Here is an 18,205-nt window from a genome sequence, read left to right as displayed (position 1 = left end):
TAAGAAGGAAAATAATGTTTGAAGTGTACTGACATCAGATTCTCAACATCCAGTACCACAACCATACATCCCTCACAGCTCTGTTTGCATTCGTGTAAAATTACAAAATGGCATCAACCCTGACTATGGTCTGCCCATTGACACACACATACCTGGGAGACGCCATTGGTGGATGGCAGTTTGTTGAAGAGGGTGTTTTGCTTCACAGCACACGAGCAGTGTGATTTAATGCTGTACTTCTCCCTGAGCATGTGCATAGCGTTCACCAAGTCCGTTAGAACTAAAACACAGACAAAAAAAAATAAGTCAAAGAAGCACATTTTCTCTACTTCCAGCCAAAGGCGTAACTACAAGCAATCTGGGATCACGCCAGAGTGAAAGCATCTCTTTCCGTACCAGTTCCTGGAATGATCTGTGTTGGCATCAGGTGCTTGTGATCATGAGGCTGTCCCTTGACACACTTCAACCAGGTGTACAGCTCTTTATCTGCAGAATAAGAAAAGGTGGATTACTCACAGAGACTGAGAGCTGTCACTGGCCCATTTTCCCATAGAGGAGCCGTGGTGTTTATGCTTCAAAGTAAATAAGGAGCTCTGAGCCTTTTAGGAAAAGATGCACAGATGTGATTGAGCAGAAGTGACACTTCTAGAGCTGGAGGGTATTTTTTATGCCCTGCGGCAGAATTCAAGCCTGGAGAAGACAGGAAGATCTGCAGCAGGAATGGGGGACTTAAATGAGGCGAACAAAGACGAGGAAGAGATAGAGGCACATCTCAACCCCCTGAGACAGCCGAGCTAGACAGTCCTAGAACAACTGCCACATCGTAGAGCACACAAACACACACACAAGTGCTGCCATTCAAACCAAAGCGAAAACTACACACCAGCAGTCATAAGTTACACCTTTTATGACATGTCTTTATTAATTGTATTTTAAACTTACCGGTTCTTTGTTTGCTTTTATATTAATAAAAACTGAACACACTTTTTTGTCTTTCATCAAATCATTAAAAACAAGTGTTTCCTGTGAGCTTTTTGGTTTTTCATGCATTTTTTTGCATGGTTAAATAAAACCTGTAGCTGTAGACTTTTTTATTAAATAATTTTAAATACTGTAACCAAGTTTGGTGTTTTGTTTTTACCTAACATTTAAAAAAAAATATATATATATATATATATATATATTAAAAAACGTGTATATATTGGCATAGTAGCTTCACATTTAACAACACTCTGACAGCGAAATCTGACAGCTACAGGTCACTACTGTTAAAAAAAACAACAACCAGTAAATAAAAATAAATAAAGCAGAAGAATTAACTAGACTTTTTTTGCACCCGCATTTTAAATATCTGGGCATTTTTCCAGTCCAGTTAGAGTTTTTGAGCCTACTGCATATCAACAGCAGGAGAGTACAAGCACAGTCACTGTCCAAAGGTGAATATGAAAATGACGACTGACCTTTGGAGCTCTTTCTCTCCTTGGCTTTGTAACAGTCCAAACACACCACAAATCCACATTTTTGGCAGACCCAGTGAATGTTAAACAATGTGGCTTCACATGCGTCGCAGCTCTCTCTCACTCCGCGCACCGCTCTTTTCCAGGCGATCTTGGCTGCAGAGCAAAGCAAACAGGAGAAGGATGAAACGGACATTCACAGAGTTCACCCACTATTTCTTTTTCCTTTCTCACTTTTGACTTACAGTTACAGTCTGCTGTAAATATAATGGTGTACTGATAACTATGTTTTAGGAGGTCATGTATGTTTTAATACTGTTAAATAAATTGGAAAGGCTCTATTGGGCAGTATAACGCACCATCTTTCTTTATCCATGTGGTTGCAGTATTCTCAGTTAAAACCAGCTGACAGAATTTGTCTCCAATGTAGCTGAGGATGTATTTAGAGGTCTCCAGGTCCAGGTTGTTTTCTTCATAACCATCAGGAGCCCAGAGACTGAGCGCCTCTTCATCATATTGATCAGGAGAGGAGAAGCCATCAATCCGGATCACTCCGTTCTTACTGTACGAGAGGCTGGAAATGAGGAGGAGAATGTGCAATTAGAGTTTATTTCCTTTCCTAAGAGCAATTCTATGACAACAAAATGAGTAAACCGTTGACACAAGACACGGTTGAAAAGCACAAGTACTTAATACTAGTGCATTCAGTGAGATGACATTAGACTCGTTTCGTAGAACAACCAAGATGAGCCTGGCCTATTTTAAAGGGAAAGAATAATTAAAGACAACCATAAAGGCGCCTAGCAACGGTAAGTATTTTTATACATGTCAAAAATAGTTAGAATCCATGTCCCAATCTTTGCCACTGAAAACACAGATCTACATTTACTTTGTGCCCACAGATGGGACTCAATAACTTCTATACATCTTTTAAACACAATTAATTGTGGGATAGCTACAGTATAACAAGGTTCAATTCAAATGACCCATGCTCAAGGAAAGGTTTTTTGCTTATTGTCAGACAAGTAGAGATTTAATTATTTTAAGACCATGTCATTCACATTTTGCAAAAAGCTATTTCATAATTTCTAAAACCAAGAAACAACCATCTTCTGTTTTTCTTGGCATGTTCTCTATTTTGTAATATTGATTTATATTGTCTATTTCTACTGCACTACAGTTTTTAAATATTTGTGCGGCAGCAACATCCCTTCCTATTTATTACACTACACAAATTATTAGTTTTACCATGTTGCCTGATGGGTGCACAGCAAATATGGTATGTAGCTCCTCACTTTATACTCACCGGCGGAAGTGGTAGAAGCGGCAGAAGACAGGTGAGTGGGCAGACTCTTCCCCTTTCTTGGTGCGGACGGAGCGGCACTCTCTGCACTTCTGCAAGTTGGGTCCGATTTCAGAGCACGAGTCATCCTGCAGGAAGGACTCACCCGTCTGTTTTAGCTTCTTTACTTTCCTCCAATCCTTCAGTACTGATCGGGGAATGCCGTCTATTTACACAGAATGCATATCATAAGATTCCATTAAACAATGTATTGCATAAAAACACCACATTTATTACTCAATAATTAGTGTGGCCGGGATATATCAGTCTATCACTAGGTGGGGATGGTGAGAGAAGTGTGCAGGGTTTGAAGAGTTAATGCTTTAGTTGTAACCACAAGCAAGCATAACTGACATTTGTGACCTGCTGTACCGTTACAGTGACCTACAGCTTTAGAAGCTATGCAGTTACAAAGAGGCTCCATTTTGCTCACAGCAATCATCAGAAAGTGCTAATAAAACCCCAAGTGCTCTTGGAGATGTTTTCCACATAAACGTGAGCATTCTAGGAAAAGCTATTTGCACAGCTGCCATCCAGATGTTCACCAAACACACCTTCCTCTCTTTCTCACACACACAGTTAACATGAAACATTCACAACAGCATTCACAATCCATTTTACTTCCATATTGTGGGATATATACATGTAACGGTATATGAGAAAAAATTCAATAAAACGTGATTTTTTTTTTAAATAGTACGACTCATTTATTACCGGTCAGGTATATTTTCAATGTGCTACAGGCACCTAGTTGACTAAACGCTACTTAAAATGAGTTTTTAAATATTTTTAAAAACTGGACATTTTCAGTGACAGGAGAAGAGATATTCAAATTTTCAAAACTCAAAGGAACAAGTTTTCAATGTGTGTGAGACCTGATGAATAAGACCAGTACAAACCAGTTTATTAGTTTGTACTAAATATTTTAATCACTATTGTCATTTTTTTATTGTCAATCATTTTACATTTATGTTTATGTATTTATGTATGTTTATGTCAAAATTCTTAATATTCAAAGTAGTAGTGTTGTTATTCTCCTCTACGCTGTGAGTTACCATTTAAGATTAATTAAATATTTAACATTGAGAATCTTCTTTACGGAGTTTCTAAACTATCATTCATTGCTATTATTGCTGTGACCTTTATTACATTAATATTAATCAGCATTGAATTGCTATTTACATTTAAATACTGAAAATTGTTACCAAAATGAAATAAAAGCTGGATTGAATTGTCATTTAATCAGCATTGAATTGCTATGTACTATTAACTACTAAAAATGATTGCCAAAATTGTATAAAAGCTGCATTGCCCAGAGTACAAAAACAGCTTAAAATGTCTAAACAGTTATTTAGGTATTGGTTAAAATAATTTCCAGCCTAGGTAGTAACATTACCCAAAAAAAAGTTGGTTCACTGGTGGAGGAAGTTACAAAATTTGAAAGCCTTTATTCTGGGAATAATTTTAATACAATAACACTTGGAACATGTACTAACATATTCACATCTAATATCAAATGTGCCATAGAAACTAACATTTCCTTAAAAATGTAAGACCCTTGGGACACCGGGCAAGCTAAATGATTTTGCAGTGTACTAAAGACGCATGTTCAAACTGTGATGTGGACTAAGGTGCACTTACTAGTACTGGCCAGCTTGAGCTTGGTTTTTTCCTTGGCACTCCGGAAAATACCATTTGGCTTCACCTCATCCTCCTCCTTTTCATTGTCTCCCTTCCTTTTCTGCAGGTCGTTCTGCTTCTTTTTGTAAGTGGGTTTGGGTTGCCGTTTAGTCCTTTGTTCCATCTTGCTCTCACTAGAGTCTGAGTCATCACCGCTCTCTGAGCCTGATTCGTAGGAACGCTTGAGGGTACGCCGTGTCTTTCTGTCCTCCTGAGACAGCTTGTCCTCTTGTACTTTGCTGTCCTTGCCTAGATCCACATCACTAGATGCAGGGGCAATCAGGTTGACGGAGCATGGCTTAATTAGCTCAGATATGGGATTCCCGCCTTTTTCAGATTTGTTTGTGTTTTTGTCCTCCTCCGAGTGTCGTGTGAGCCAGGCTTTCTTGAGCTTGTGGTAGTTAGACTGGCACACCTGTGCTGGCTGTCCGTTGGGCAATGGGCTGGCTTTGCTGGGAGGATTGCTGGGGATGGAATTATCCTGGGCAATGGTGGGCGAGTCCTGAGAGGATCTGACACTACTGCTCTCGCTCTCAGAGGCGCTGCTGGAACCACGAGACTGTGCCGCAGCCAGAGCCGCTTTGGCCTTCTTCAGGTGAACATAGTTCCTTGAGTAGGCCTGTGTGGAGCCAGCAGAGACGGCCTGAGGCAGCGAACTAGGGGAGGTGGTTCTTGAACCTCCCTCCTGTGACTCAACAACAGTGGGAGGGCGGATTTTGGAAGCAGTAGTTTCCAGTCTGGAATTACCACTAGTGCCAGAGATGGAGAACGACAGATCTGCTCCATTGTAGATTTGTGTGCTAAACGTGCTGCTGGCAGTAGAAATGGCTTCATTAGTCCTAGTGTTGCACACAGAATTGGCCACAACTGCTACTGAGCTGGGAATGACACCTGGTGATGCTCTAATCAGGTTTGTGTTGTACTGATCACTGGGATCCTCCAAATTTGTGTTTGGTAGGATGACTCTCCCAGATTCCCTGCTCTCGGCCACTTTCAGGCAGTCTGACTGAGTGCGGCCAGTAAACAATCTGCCACCAAGTTGCTCTTTGGAGGCAATCTTGGGACCTAGAGAACCGTCATATTTTATGCAAGTAGAAGGGCGGACAATAACAGATGCCATGGCTGCCTGTGGCTTCCCTTGGCTATTCTCTGAATGCCAGGCCACTTTCTCGTGGCTCTTTGCTTCCCCGCTAGTCTGCCAGGATTCGGCCGAGCCCAGCTCGGCTCCGCTTTTTTCGTCCCTGAGCTCTGGGAGCAGGGTGGGTGGTTTCTGCTGTTCTGACACCTTTCCCGCCGAGCTAACAGGCTGGATAGGGGTGAGTGTGGGTGGGGAAAGGCGACCGTAGGCCCCCTCCTTTCGGTCAAGCGCTTGCTGGGTGGGCGGGCGAAAGACTGGTGCTCTACGCAAGGCTGGCATGCCCTTGGGCTGACTTGAGGGAGAGATGGCTGGGCTGCAGCGTTCACTGAGTGTCACCACTGAGGTACTGAGTGAGTGTATGGGTGCTTGTTGACTGAGCTGTTCTGTGATCTTGCCCACCAGTCCCTCTCCCTCTGGCTGGTGCTTAATGAGAGGGGGAGGCTTGGACAAAGACTTGGTGTGGCTAGAGTTATACGAGCTCAAAGACAAGGGGCTAGAGGCTGCGGGTGCCTTGTCGAAGTATGGATTGAGATCTTTGGATTGGAAAAGTCGTGGTGGCTCGTTTACAACGCTATTTGACAGTGTGGTGAAGTAGTTGGTTTGCGGGAGGGACTGGGATATAGAGTGTTTGTACTTGTACAGATCAGCCACAGAGTGCTCCACCTCTTTCTCATGGCTTTTGGGCTGGGAGGAAATGCGGGAGTAGGGCTCACGCTCTGTCTCTCCGCCGCGAATCTTGGCTGTGAAGGGGGCCATTTCAATGCTCTCCAGAAGGATGCGGCGGTTCTCTTCTTTATATTTGTTGGTGCGGTCAGGCCCATCCTGAGGCATGCGTGGTGGTAGTTGCTGCTTGCTGTGGGGTGACTCCATGTAGAGGCGGTGTAGCTCCTTGTTGTTAGGTGTCCGGCTGCGGTCTGGCTCTTGCTTAAGGTGGACACTGGACAGGCCACGTAGAGGGTCTACAAACACATTCTTGTCCTGATCCCTGAAGAAGCAATACAATAAAATAGAATGATAGAAAACATTAGTAACAAATGTAAAAATAAATAAATAATCAGATGTACCTGCATATCTGAAAATATCAAACACATTGAATATTTTAATATGTGAGGGATTAGTACAATAGTTATAATAATAATAATAATAATACATTTTATTTAAAAAGGCGCCTTTCTGACACTCAAGGTCACCGTACAGGCATACATAAAGTTACAATAAACAAATAATAAAATTATACCAAAAATAGATTAAAATCAATTTAAAATCAAGTATAATTACAGATGAGTGGGTGCTACAACGAATAGGCTTGTTTAAACAGTAATGTTTTGAGTCCAGTTTTGAAATGAGGGAAAGAATCCATGTTTTTGAGATGAAGTGGAAGGGAATTCCAAAGGTGGGGAGCAGAGCGGCTGAATGCTCTGCTCCCCATTGTGACGAGACGGGCAGGTGGGACAGACAGGTGTAATGTGGAGGAAGATCTGAGAATACGAGATGGAGTGGAAATATGTAGGAGATCAGATAAATACGGGGGAGAGAGGTTGTGGATGGCTTTGAATGTCAGTAAGAGGACCTTGAACTGGATCCGGAACTGAATTGGGAGCCAGTGAAGCTGTTGGAGGACTGGAGTGATGTGATGTATGAAGGGGGTTCGGGTAATGATTCGGGCAGCTGAATTTTGGACTAGTTGAAGTTTACGGAGGGTTTTGTGAGGGAGGCCCAAAAGAAGTGTATTGCAGTAGTCTAGGCGGGAGGTGACAAGGCTATGGACCAGGATGGCAGCAGTGTGGGGGGTGAGGGAGGGACGAAGACGATTAATGTTACGTAAGTGGAAGTAGGCTGACCGAGTGATGTTATTGATGTGTGGTTGAAATGATAGTGTGCTGTCAAGGATGACACCCAGACTCTTAACCTGAGAGGAAGGTGTGATGGAGGAATTATCAATTTTGATGGAGAAACTGTTAGTTTTGGCTAATGTGGATTTGGTACCAATGAGGAGAACCTCGGTTTTATCACTATTAAGTTTAAGGAAGTTGAGGGTAAGCCAGGATTTTATTTCTGTAATGCAATCAGTGAGGGTAGTGAGTGGAAGAGTGGACGTGGGCTTTGTGGTGAGGTAGAGCTGGATGTCATCCGCGTAGCAGTGAAAATTAACATTGAATTTACGGAGAATATTTCCAAGGGGAAGAAGGTAGATAATAAAAAGAAGGGGCCCCAGGACAGAGCCCTGGGGCACACCTGTAGTGACGGGAGAGGAAGTGGATTTGAATGACTTAAGCTGAATGAACTGAGTGCGGCCAGAGAGGTAGGATGTGAGCCAGTTTAGTGAAGTGTGGGTAATACCAATGGATGACAATCTTTTGAGGAGGGTGGTATGACAAATGGTGTCAAAGGCCGCACTCAGGTCAAGGAGGATGAGGATGGTGAGTAGTCCAGAGTCAGCTGCCATGAGAAGGTCATTGGTGATTTTTATTAGTGCTGTTTCTGTGCTGTGGAGTGGGCGGAAACCAGACTGGAACTGTTCATAGAGATTGTTGTGAGAAAGGTGAGAATGTATTTGAGTGGCAACTACTTTTTCAAGAATTTTGGAAATGTAGGGTAAGTTGGATATAGGACGGAAGTTGTTGAAAATGGAAGGGTCAGCACCAGGCTTTTTCAGGATAGGTGTAATGACAGCAGTTTTTAAGGATGTGGGGACAGTTCCAGTGGTAAGAGATGAGTGAATGATGGCAGAGATGATAGGGAGCAGAGAAGGGAGGCAGGATTTGACAAGATGTTATAGTGATGCTGGACTAATATTTATTTTAGGGTAGGTGCTACAGTATGTTCCTTCTAAGATATTAGGTAACTGCACTGGGGGTGGTTCAAATGAGTACAGACATTCAGCGGGCTATAATAGAATAGTTTAATTATGCGCACAGTCACTGAATGAGCGTACAGTGTTCCTATCACATGGCATTTGTTCCACCTCTGGTCACAAGGTATTTAACAGCTAGCCGCAGTTCCAGGCACTGCAGGACTGTGGGAATGGATTAACCGTGTGTGTTAATGACAGACAGAGAGAGAGACACAAGTGTATGCGTGCTTACTCTTTGTGGAGTTCTCCGGGGGTTTTGGAGAGTGGCGGGCTGGAGTGTGAGCTGATCTTGATGGGTCTATGAGGCTCTGCACTGGCTGGTCTGCCCGGGACATGGTTCAAAATCCCCATACTGTCTGCTGAGGTTACAGGGGTGGGCTGGTGCAGCCAGGGGCTGGGAGTGTTCTGCAACACACAAACACTCAGAAGGTCATAATGCACTCAAGGCAACATACACTTCTCTGACAGAAGTCAGAGCACACAAATTGTGCATAAGAATGACTGTCTCTTGTTCTGTGTTATTCTGTGATTTCTCTCACACATGCTTATACTGAACAATATAAAACAAAGTAATTAAAGTTGAGTTACGTTATCTTGGAATATTCTGGGTTGACAGAAATGGAAAAAGTCTATAGGGAAACTATTGTATTATTTTCTGTGGTAAAACACCCTTCATGCCATTAGCTATGTTTTCATCCATAGTTGCAAATTTAACTTATGGCAAAAATGGGAGATAGAGTAGCGTTTCCATCCAGCGAGCTGAAGAAAACAAAATCATCACTTCCTGATAAACAGGTGCTTAATACCAGAAATATATAAGAAAAATGGAAGTTACTGCAGTAGGAAAAGGCATTGTATATACTAATTTTCATAAATAAAAATTACTTGCGCCTCAGATCACACAGGCGAAACGCAATAAACTGGGTCACATTATCCTACGTAGAATTGTAAGACAGTTCTGGGAGGCAATTATACCGAAGCACTTTGATGACAGACTTTCCTCAGGCATTTTAGAATGACCAAAACAGCATTTCAAATTCTGTGCAATGAGATCCGCTGGATTGTCCAGTTATGCCGTCCCGTCGCGGTGTCACATGTCTTTTTTGATGCGCATCAATTAATTTATTTGGTAAAGTGTGTATCCATCATGCATGTTTTCTTATCGGATAAAAAAATGTATCCGACTCAATTGAGTTTTTATGTACATTTTTAGAATTTATGTGCATCTTGGTGCTTCCATCCAGCGTTTTATTTTGTGATATCCCAAAATGCACATACAACTAGGTGGATGGAAACATAGCTATTGAAGCTGTTATTAGAACTAAACTTGTATTTGACCCAGAATGTTCCTTGAAGAGTTAGTTCATCCAAAAATGAAATTTCTGTCATTAATTACTCACCCTCATGTTGTTCCAAACCTGTAAGACCTCCGTTCATCTTCGGAACACAAATTAAGATATACCCCCCATAGACTGCAACGTAATCACCACTTTCAAGGCCTAGAAAGGTAGTAAAGACATTGTTAAAATAGTCCATGTGACTACAGGTGTTTAACCTTAATGTTATGAAGCGACGATAATACTTTTTGTGCACAAACCCCCCCAAAAATTACGACTTTATTCAACAATTTCTTCTCTTCCCTGTCAGTGTCTGATGGTTTTCACGTTGTAAACAGCGCATCGCTTCCGGGTTCTATGTCAGAACGGTGGCTAAGTATTGGCCGGATCCTGCGTCAGCAACACATGCATGCGTCGTGAAGCTCACGTGAACAGTGACGGGGAAGAGAAGAAATCGTTGAATACATTTTAAATAAACTTATTTATTTTTTTTTGTGCACAAAAAGTATTCTCATCGCTTTATAACATTAAGGTTGAACCACTGTAGTCACATTGACAATTTTAACGATGTCTTCACTACCTTTCTGGGCCTTGAAATTGGTTATGATGTTGCTGTCTATAGGGGGGGTCAGAAAGCTTTCGGATTTCATCAAAAATATCTTAATTTGAGTCCGAAGATGAACAAAGAAATTATGGGTTTAAAACGACATGAGGGTGAGCAATTAATGACATAATTTTAATTTCAATACGGTCTATATATTGATCATTATAATGACCAGGGCTAGTAAACAGACAGGTGCACACACTTACCCTCCGTAGGCTGGAGTCTGAATTGACAGCATTCTCTGGATGTACCCACTTGTACCCAGATTGGTAGGAGTGGGTACCGTTTGGGTACTGCCAGATGATGGGATAGAGGCCAAGCTGGTTATATGAGGCACCTCCATGTGTCTGGGCCAGCAACCCTTGTTGCTGCTGGATGAACTGCTGCTGCTGGTGGGAATGGTGGTGGGCCAAGGCCAGGTGCCCGAGTCCTGTGGAATCCAGCCGGGAATGGCTGCCCAGGAGAGAGGCTGGTGAAATTGTGGGCAGTACGGAGGGCAGCAGGTGTGGGTGGTGCACCGAGTGGCTCATAGAGGGAGAAGGGAGGAGGTGGGACGGGTGGTGTGAGCTGGGTGTGAGACACGTGGTGTGAGAAGAACCATGTAGTGAATGCAGGTGTGGGTGCAGGTAAGCCACGTGGTTGCCGTCTGATTCAGGACGCACCAACGCAGGGTCCCGGTACACTGTAAAATGCTCATTTTTGTCGACAACAAGAGGGCTTTTTGTAGATTCGCAGAGTGCCCCACGGGCTAACACAGGCTTAAAACTGGAGCGGGGTACATCTGGATCAGGTTTGAGTGCCAAACGGCCTATTGTAGGTAGGTTTTCAGGGTGGCGAGGTTTATGTTTGGACACCTCAGGGGATGTATTTGGTTTGGGCTTGGAGGATTCATGAATGCTGTGAGTTTTTGACTTTATGATGTCAGGTGAAGGATTGCACTTGGGCTTGAGGATGTCAGGGGACGAATTGGACTTAGGTTTGGGCGATTCAGGGGGACTGAGTTTATGGGTTTTCCTGATGTCCTCAGTTAGCGAGGCATTTTTAATGACCATAGATGTATACTGCTGCTGGAGCTTCCCTCTCTCGCCCAGGGCTGCTGACTCACTCACTGATGTCACCGGCCTTATGACCTCAGAGTGGGCGAATTCGATTTTACTGCCTATGCTGCGAGCGTTCTGCTGCTGCTCGCCATCCGGCCTCCTGCACTCTGAGTGGGAGGCGTTTAGCACCAAATGTCTCGATTCGGGGATGTAGGCATCACACTTCTGTGATGCCAACAAGGCCGATACGGCCTCAGAGTTCTCTCTGGAACTGGGCTGCGTGTTTGCATCCTCTGTGATATCAATCACGCACTTGGGCGTGTGCGTCCGTGGTGTCCCTGTGCAGTAATGGTCCTTGGGGAGGGTTTTCACAGTGCTTTTCATCTCGACAATGCAGCTTTGGACCTCTGCCGGTACAGAGGCTTGGTTCTGTGTACAGGAGGCCGGAGGAGGCAGTTGAGATCTCTTTTCTCCAGACCGTTCACTGTCTGCTAGCTGAGTTACCTCCACGGCCACCGGCTTGATGCTTTTATCCTGCATTTCATCCCAGGGAGACAGCCTGTTGATTACACTCAACTCGTCCACGGGCTTGGATCCCTGGGACTTCTCCTCCTCCTCAGGAACTTTTGAAGTGCTCTTGCATTTGAGCTCATTCTCTGAACTGTGCTCTGATGAAGAGTCTATGCTCTGCTTGTTAGAGTTCTCAGAGTCGCTGCTCTCAGAAAGGTCAGACGCTTCTGTTTTGAGCCGCTTGAGACTACCCTTCTTGTCTTCTTCATCTGCTTTCCTCCTCTTGTTTGTCTGCTTGCTTTTGTTTTTAGAAAGATCTAGAAAAAAAGAGACCCACTCTGTCAGGAAGAACTTTCAACACAAACAAGAATTTTGACACAAAACGTGCCACCAGCAAATAATTAAATGCAAGCTGAGTGCATAAGAAACTCCATCCAATTGATTATTCAAGAATGGATAAGGATGATGTCATTTTGTACTTAGGTTAAAGGCTGATTGAATCTTAAGTGCTGCATTAGAAGTGTGATGTATGGGACTCCGGTAGAATTTATGCACACTTAAAATGTCCATTTCACTGCGGTGCCTGCACTCACCTCATCTCTCACAGACCCAGCACCCTGCCAAGCACTGTAATGCAGGAATTATGATGGAAGGATCTAAATGATCTTTTACCAGGTGGCCATCCGGCCAAGAAGCTAACACTGAACCTATCCAGTAGAAGGTTTCGTCACCTTAAATATAAAGCACTAGGCCGAATATAAAAGGCCTTTGTATAACATGAAAGCCAAAATAGAGGAAAATCCAATAAATCCAGAGGAGATTGATTCAGTTTTAATTCCTCTGAGTGAAGAGCTCCAATTGATGTTTCGTTTCTCAAAATCAAAATCAAAATCCTAACAAGACTGAATCAAAGCAATTCAGTCACAGACCTACAGTCCTTTAAGCACAATTTATAAAAACATTTCACACAAGTAATACAAAAATCCTTCACATTCACCATGTTTAGAGCAAGACATGAAAGACAGGTAGGGGAAGATGGAAGCAACTTTTTTTCTTTTTTTTTCTTTCACCTACCTGTCACCTTAATGTATAAGAAACACACGTGCATGCCTCAAGGAAAAGCATAATAATCATATGCAAATCTCACAGTGTAAGAACAATCAGTGTTTTACCTTTTCCTCCACTGTCTGATTTTTCATCTTTGATCTTCTCTTCATCTGGAACGCTACTGTCGGAACCTTTCCTACGTGAAGATCGTGGGCCGCGTTGTTGACCTGGTGAGGACTGCTGCTGCTGCTGGTGTTGCTGGGATCCCTGCTGCTGCACATGCTGGGATTGTTGCAGCTGCTGCTGGGCCTGAGAGGCCTGTTTGGGGGTGGAGCCAGAGGAATTCATTACAGGTCTGGGGCTGTTGGCCTGGGCACGTGTGTAATGACCCTGGAAAAACACAAAAAGAGCACAAACAGCAAACACAAGCATGAGAAGACTTGTAATGGATTTAGGTTATAGAGAGTGAGAGATAATCTTTTTAAGTTAAAAGCCACCAATATCAAAAACACTTCCTCGCCAGCAAGGACTGCACTATACACGTCTGTAAAAAATGTGGTCACAGAGCTAGGCTTAAAAGAAGAGTTCCCATGGCTCTTAAAAATGCTTTCCAAACCTATATCTCAAAAAAAATATTTACATCCCAAATTTAATCCATGCAAGCACAGCACGTGAAACGGTAATCGGGGTAAGCATTAATTGGAAAATTAGCACTTGTAATAAATTAATTCTAAATAATTATAATAGACAGGGATATGCAGGTGGTACAAAAGCAGCTCTAAATCTATGGAGAGAGGGGGGTACGGCCCGGTACCTGAGTGATTCCTGTAGAGCCGCTTGGTCTCCCTCCTGTGGTCTGCTTGCATATCCCCAATTAATGTTTAAAACAGGGAAACAGAGAAGAAAACAAACAAAAAAACAAACAAAAAAAACAAGGTGGAACAGAGAAGTCTTGTTAATGATGAAGGGAGCAATGATATGTGTTTTCTACAAGGCTCTAGTTTTCTTTAAAAAGATTTAAAAAATAAAAAAAGCACATAGGAACTTTACTTCAAAGCTAGCTACAGACACAACGTCCAGTAAGAAGCACAGACAGACACTGGGACAGACATGCCCAAGACAGAAATACAAACTGGCATATATCAGTGAACACAATGTTAATCCAGGAAGTCAGGTGCGCTGATCATCTAGCAACAAAAGCACATATAGGCATGGAGATATGTGTGTGCTCTTGTAGGTTACACTCACGTGGGCAGTGTTGCTGTTCTGGCTAGAGCGAGACCTGCGTCGTGACGTGATACCAATGTTTTCTCCTTTCAATAAAGAATGGACCACATCATCCAGAAAGGTCATCTGTACCATAGAAGGGTCAACGTTCTGAGGCTCTAGTACCTGCACACAAAGTCAGAGGAGAGAGCAAATGTTATTAAAAAAATGTTTTAACAATGAACCATGAAAGGCAGGCTTTAAAATCATACATTTTCCATTTTTATTGTAATAATAATCATTAAAATTACATTAATAATAGCAGGGCGTCTCATACCATATTATCTTATTAAGCAAAACATTTTACAGAACTAAAACATTGTATGGTATCAGATGTACCTGGTCATTCATGACAACCATAGTGCGACTGAAGAGATCGTGGTGGGTGATGATGCCCGTGAACCACTGGGTGGCTGAGTCCTGTCTGTAAACTCGTACACGGTAGCCATTCAATGAATAGGGACCTGGAGATATCAGGAACCAGAAACAATTTCAAAAACGCACTTTCAATCTCACACAATTTTCAGTACACTCATTTAATAACAGTCCCTTTATTTCAGTGTGGCAGTTCTACTCTATAAACAGTGGTTTTATACACATTATCACATAACTGGCTACCCTGATTTTTTTTAAATTGCATTCATTTTCAATTCATTTCAACAGGGAAGGAGTCATAGGAGTCATCAGACTACTTTCATGGTGCCTTTTTGTTCTTTTTTGGAGCTCAACCGCCCTTGGTCACTGTCTACTCTAATTGTACGGAAAAAAAACAATGTGAGCATTCTACAAAGCTCTCTTTTTGTTCATTCTGGGTGAACTTTACCTCAGGGATGAAACATCAAACCTTGTATCTACAGTATGCTGTTAGGCGCAGTGAACGCTGGCAGGTGTCCAAACTGACTGGAGCTCATTAGTGCAGGGCAGGTCATTCCCATTAATTACTCCTGAACACACCACTCATATGCCTCGCTAGAAGAGCTAACCCTTCACTGTCCTTGTGCCTACAACAACCCAAAATGCATCTCCCTGACATCAAGTTTCACATGCACATAAACCATGGGGTGACGTTTGCACAAAACCACAGGCCGTTTCTTTTTTTCTTTTTGTGCTCTGTTTCCCCACCAAAACCTTTGGCTCTGAGATGCTTTCCATTCTGCCCTTGTCAACTGCCAAGTTCAACAATTATCACTAATTGTGGGCCTGGGATTTTGTTATGGACTTTGTGAACAAGACCTTCTGCCAAGACCACAACAACACCCTTACTTCTGTAATTCTTACCAAGTGAAAAGGAAGGGACTTTTCTGTTTTGGATCCTGAAGAGAGGGCATTCCGTACCAGAAAAGAGCTACAACTGAAAGTGAGTTGGCAGTCGGTTCAGGAATAACTACTCCACCCCCACCCCTCTCAAAAATAAATAAATAAAAAACAGAAAAACACTTTAAACTAAAAATGCAGGCTGAAGGTCATGTCAATATTACAATGGTACCTTCTCTTTTTCAAATCTATTTTTATTTGCCATAATTGTCATAACCATTACTACATGAACATTAGCACTACAACTGAAATGAAGACATAAAACTTTTTTTTTTTCAATAATCATCTAATTTCACGGGACATAACCTGAGATTACTTTAAGCAAGTAAAAAAGGTACTTTTTGAGTTAATGTTGACTTTCCAAAACAAAAAAGGCAGGATGGTGGGAACAAATTATTGATGCTGTGTCATCTAAAAAGCACAAGATTTAAAAAAAAAATGGTTTCCTTTTAGTTCGAACTGGCCCTTTAGAATAATTGATGAAATGTGATCAAGCTTACCTTGCATAAAAATTTCCTGAACTTTTTGATCTTTCACCCAGGCTTTCACTTCTTCATGGAGATGTGGATAGTCCCTAAGAACAGGACTTAAACTGTCCACCTCATCCTGCAAAAAAAAAAAAAAAAGGTAAAACATTAGCATATCACTTACAAACCTACAAGGACACAATGCAAAGTCGAAACAGTGCTGGAGTTTACAATGAACCCACTGACCCGTCCCAGCGTTTTCTTTGACCTCTAAATTAAGGGATCAACCATGCAAACAATCAATCAGATTTAATGTGTGCTCACATTTACCGCTGATCGCAAAATCTTGAGTTTGAAAGTGAGTGAAAAATGTCTCTACATAGATTTTGCATCGGGTTCAACTTTTTTTCATGTGAATTTGCTGTATTGACCACAGTTAAACAGCTTGGTTGGAAAGTAAACTCTGTGTAAATGGTGCTTCATGCATCGCTATACGATTGACCTATTTTGGCCAAATTTTACAAGTGTGACCACACCTTTATGCAGCAACCATGTGCAACAATGTGTGAGGAGTGCGAACAAATCTCTCCTAAGATCAATTTTATAGGTGCGGTTGCATTAGTGAAATTGAGTACAAAAACAGGACCAGTGTCCATTGCCAATAGCGTAGAGATCTATGAAGCACTGCTCACACAGAAGTCACTTTCAGACAGTGACAGCCGCCCCTAAGCAAGCTGTATGATTTGAGGTGTCATACATGTCGGTAGCATATACGGTCCAGGTCAAGATATGCCATGAAATGTAATACAAAGGTTTAGTGATCTAAACAAAACCCTAAGCCTTAGTATGAGCAATAGCAATAGGCATTGCAATTACCGCTAACATATTTCCAGTTATGATGTGATATGATGAAGGCCAGTGACCCACAGAATCTGAAACAAGCACAGGAAAGCACTCACACCTCCTCAGGCATGGCAGCGCTATACATTTCCGCTTTGCAGGAGCCCAGCAGTGAAACAGATGTGTGTGTGTCTGTGTGTGTGTGTGTGTGTGTGTGTGTGTGTGTGTGTGTGTGTGTGTGTGTGTGTGTGTGTGTGTGTGTGTGTGTGTGTGTGTGTATCATGGGTCTGGCAGGGTGAGAGGGATATCCGCCCTGCACTTCCATTAATTGTTGATGGTGATGAGGAGTGGGGAGAGGGCGGGGGCTGACAGGAGCTCCAGTTATTTACACAATCACACAGCATGGAGGCCTAGTGAACACATGAACTGAGCTCTGGAAATATCCCCCCCCCACACCCCCACACCCCCCCACACACACACAGTCACAGTGTAAACAAAAGCCTACACTGCTGTGGAGTGATTCCTGGCTAGGGTGAATGACAGCACATCTCTGATCAGAAACGCAGGTACTTCAATAGGGCCATATACAACATTGTGTATAATTTGATCTCTCCTTCTCTTTGACCCTTAAGGGGTGGTCACAATACACTTTTTGCTCCATTGACTTCTATTCATACGCATGTGAATGCGGGAGACAGGAAACACTAATTCACAACGTGACCTCTTGACTGAATTAAAAGAACGCAAACTTTAAATCTGCAGGTTTGTAGCATTGCAGTAAAGTTGAGTAAATTAGATATTTTTACATTTTGGATGTACTATGTGGATTTTTTTTTTTAAAGACTCCACAGAGTGTTAGTGTCTAGTGTAACTAAATAAAACCAGTTGTTTTTATTAGTGCCGTCCATTTAAGAGTTTTAGATGTAAATGAATACTGTTTTAATTGGCTAATCTCCATGTACCAGTTATAAGGTTCACACTGACGTTCATCAGGGCGGGTCAATACTGGTAGGTGAAGATACGTTAATATTCTGTAGGTGGTCAATTGTTAATGTGCTTATTGTCGCCATCCACGACATGTCTCCTTTAGGTCCTCCACTGTTGCTCATAATAAATGTCAGATCAGATCTGTAATTTAGCAGTGACACCAGCAAAAATGAGGCCATAAAGTAACATGTTTGCACTGAATGAGGATGTGTGTAGATTGGAAACTAAGTGGTGCTGTGGCTTGTCTTAAAAATATAGCATTGCATCACCAGTGTGCCTAATCTTCGGCGAAAGTAAACTGTTGTATCCTCCTTTCCCTAGT

The 18,205-nt window shown here is 42.4% G+C and overlaps 1 protein-coding gene across 8 annotated transcripts in view; it reads right to left on the bottom strand.

Annotated features, from left to right (window-relative positions):
• Window positions 1–18,205, bottom strand: part of jmjd1cb (jumonji domain containing 1Cb) — a 132,828-nt gene that overhangs the window by 11,414 nt on the left and 103,209 nt on the right. For 3 of the 8 annotated variants that reach the window (XM_079595559.1, XM_079595563.1, XM_079595564.1), the window contains 13 exons: window positions 16,090–16,195; window positions 14,615–14,739; window positions 14,258–14,401; window positions 13,824–13,865; window positions 13,135–13,399; window positions 10,619–12,279; window positions 8,704–8,876; window positions 4,441–6,602; window positions 2,764–2,965; window positions 1,817–2,031; window positions 1,461–1,613; window positions 397–486; window positions 153–280 (listed from right to left, as the gene is read on the bottom strand). In XM_079595559.1, coding sequence (XP_079451685.1) covers window positions 153–280; window positions 397–486; window positions 1,461–1,613; window positions 1,817–2,031; window positions 2,764–2,965; window positions 4,441–6,602; window positions 8,704–8,876; window positions 10,619–12,279; window positions 13,135–13,399; window positions 13,824–13,865; window positions 14,258–14,401; window positions 14,615–14,739; window positions 16,090–16,195 — 5,466 coding nt within the window. Of the gene's footprint in view, window positions 1–152; window positions 281–396; window positions 487–1,460; window positions 1,614–1,816; window positions 2,032–2,763; window positions 2,966–4,440; window positions 6,603–8,703; window positions 8,877–10,618; window positions 12,280–13,134; window positions 13,400–13,823; window positions 13,869–14,257; window positions 14,402–14,614; window positions 14,740–16,089; window positions 16,196–18,205 lie in introns of all 8 variants that reach the window. The other 5 variants (XM_079595558.1, XM_079595561.1, XM_079595562.1 and 2 more) reach the window with 2 other exon arrangements.

This window comes from Phoxinus phoxinus, assembly GCF_949152265.1.
Source record: "Phoxinus phoxinus genome assembly, chromosome: 21".
Lineage (NCBI taxonomy): Eukaryota > Metazoa > Chordata > Actinopteri > Cypriniformes > Leuciscidae > Phoxinus > Phoxinus phoxinus.
The sequence above is the reverse complement of the archived record's forward strand: the minus strand, read 5'-3'. Positions and strand labels throughout refer to the sequence as shown.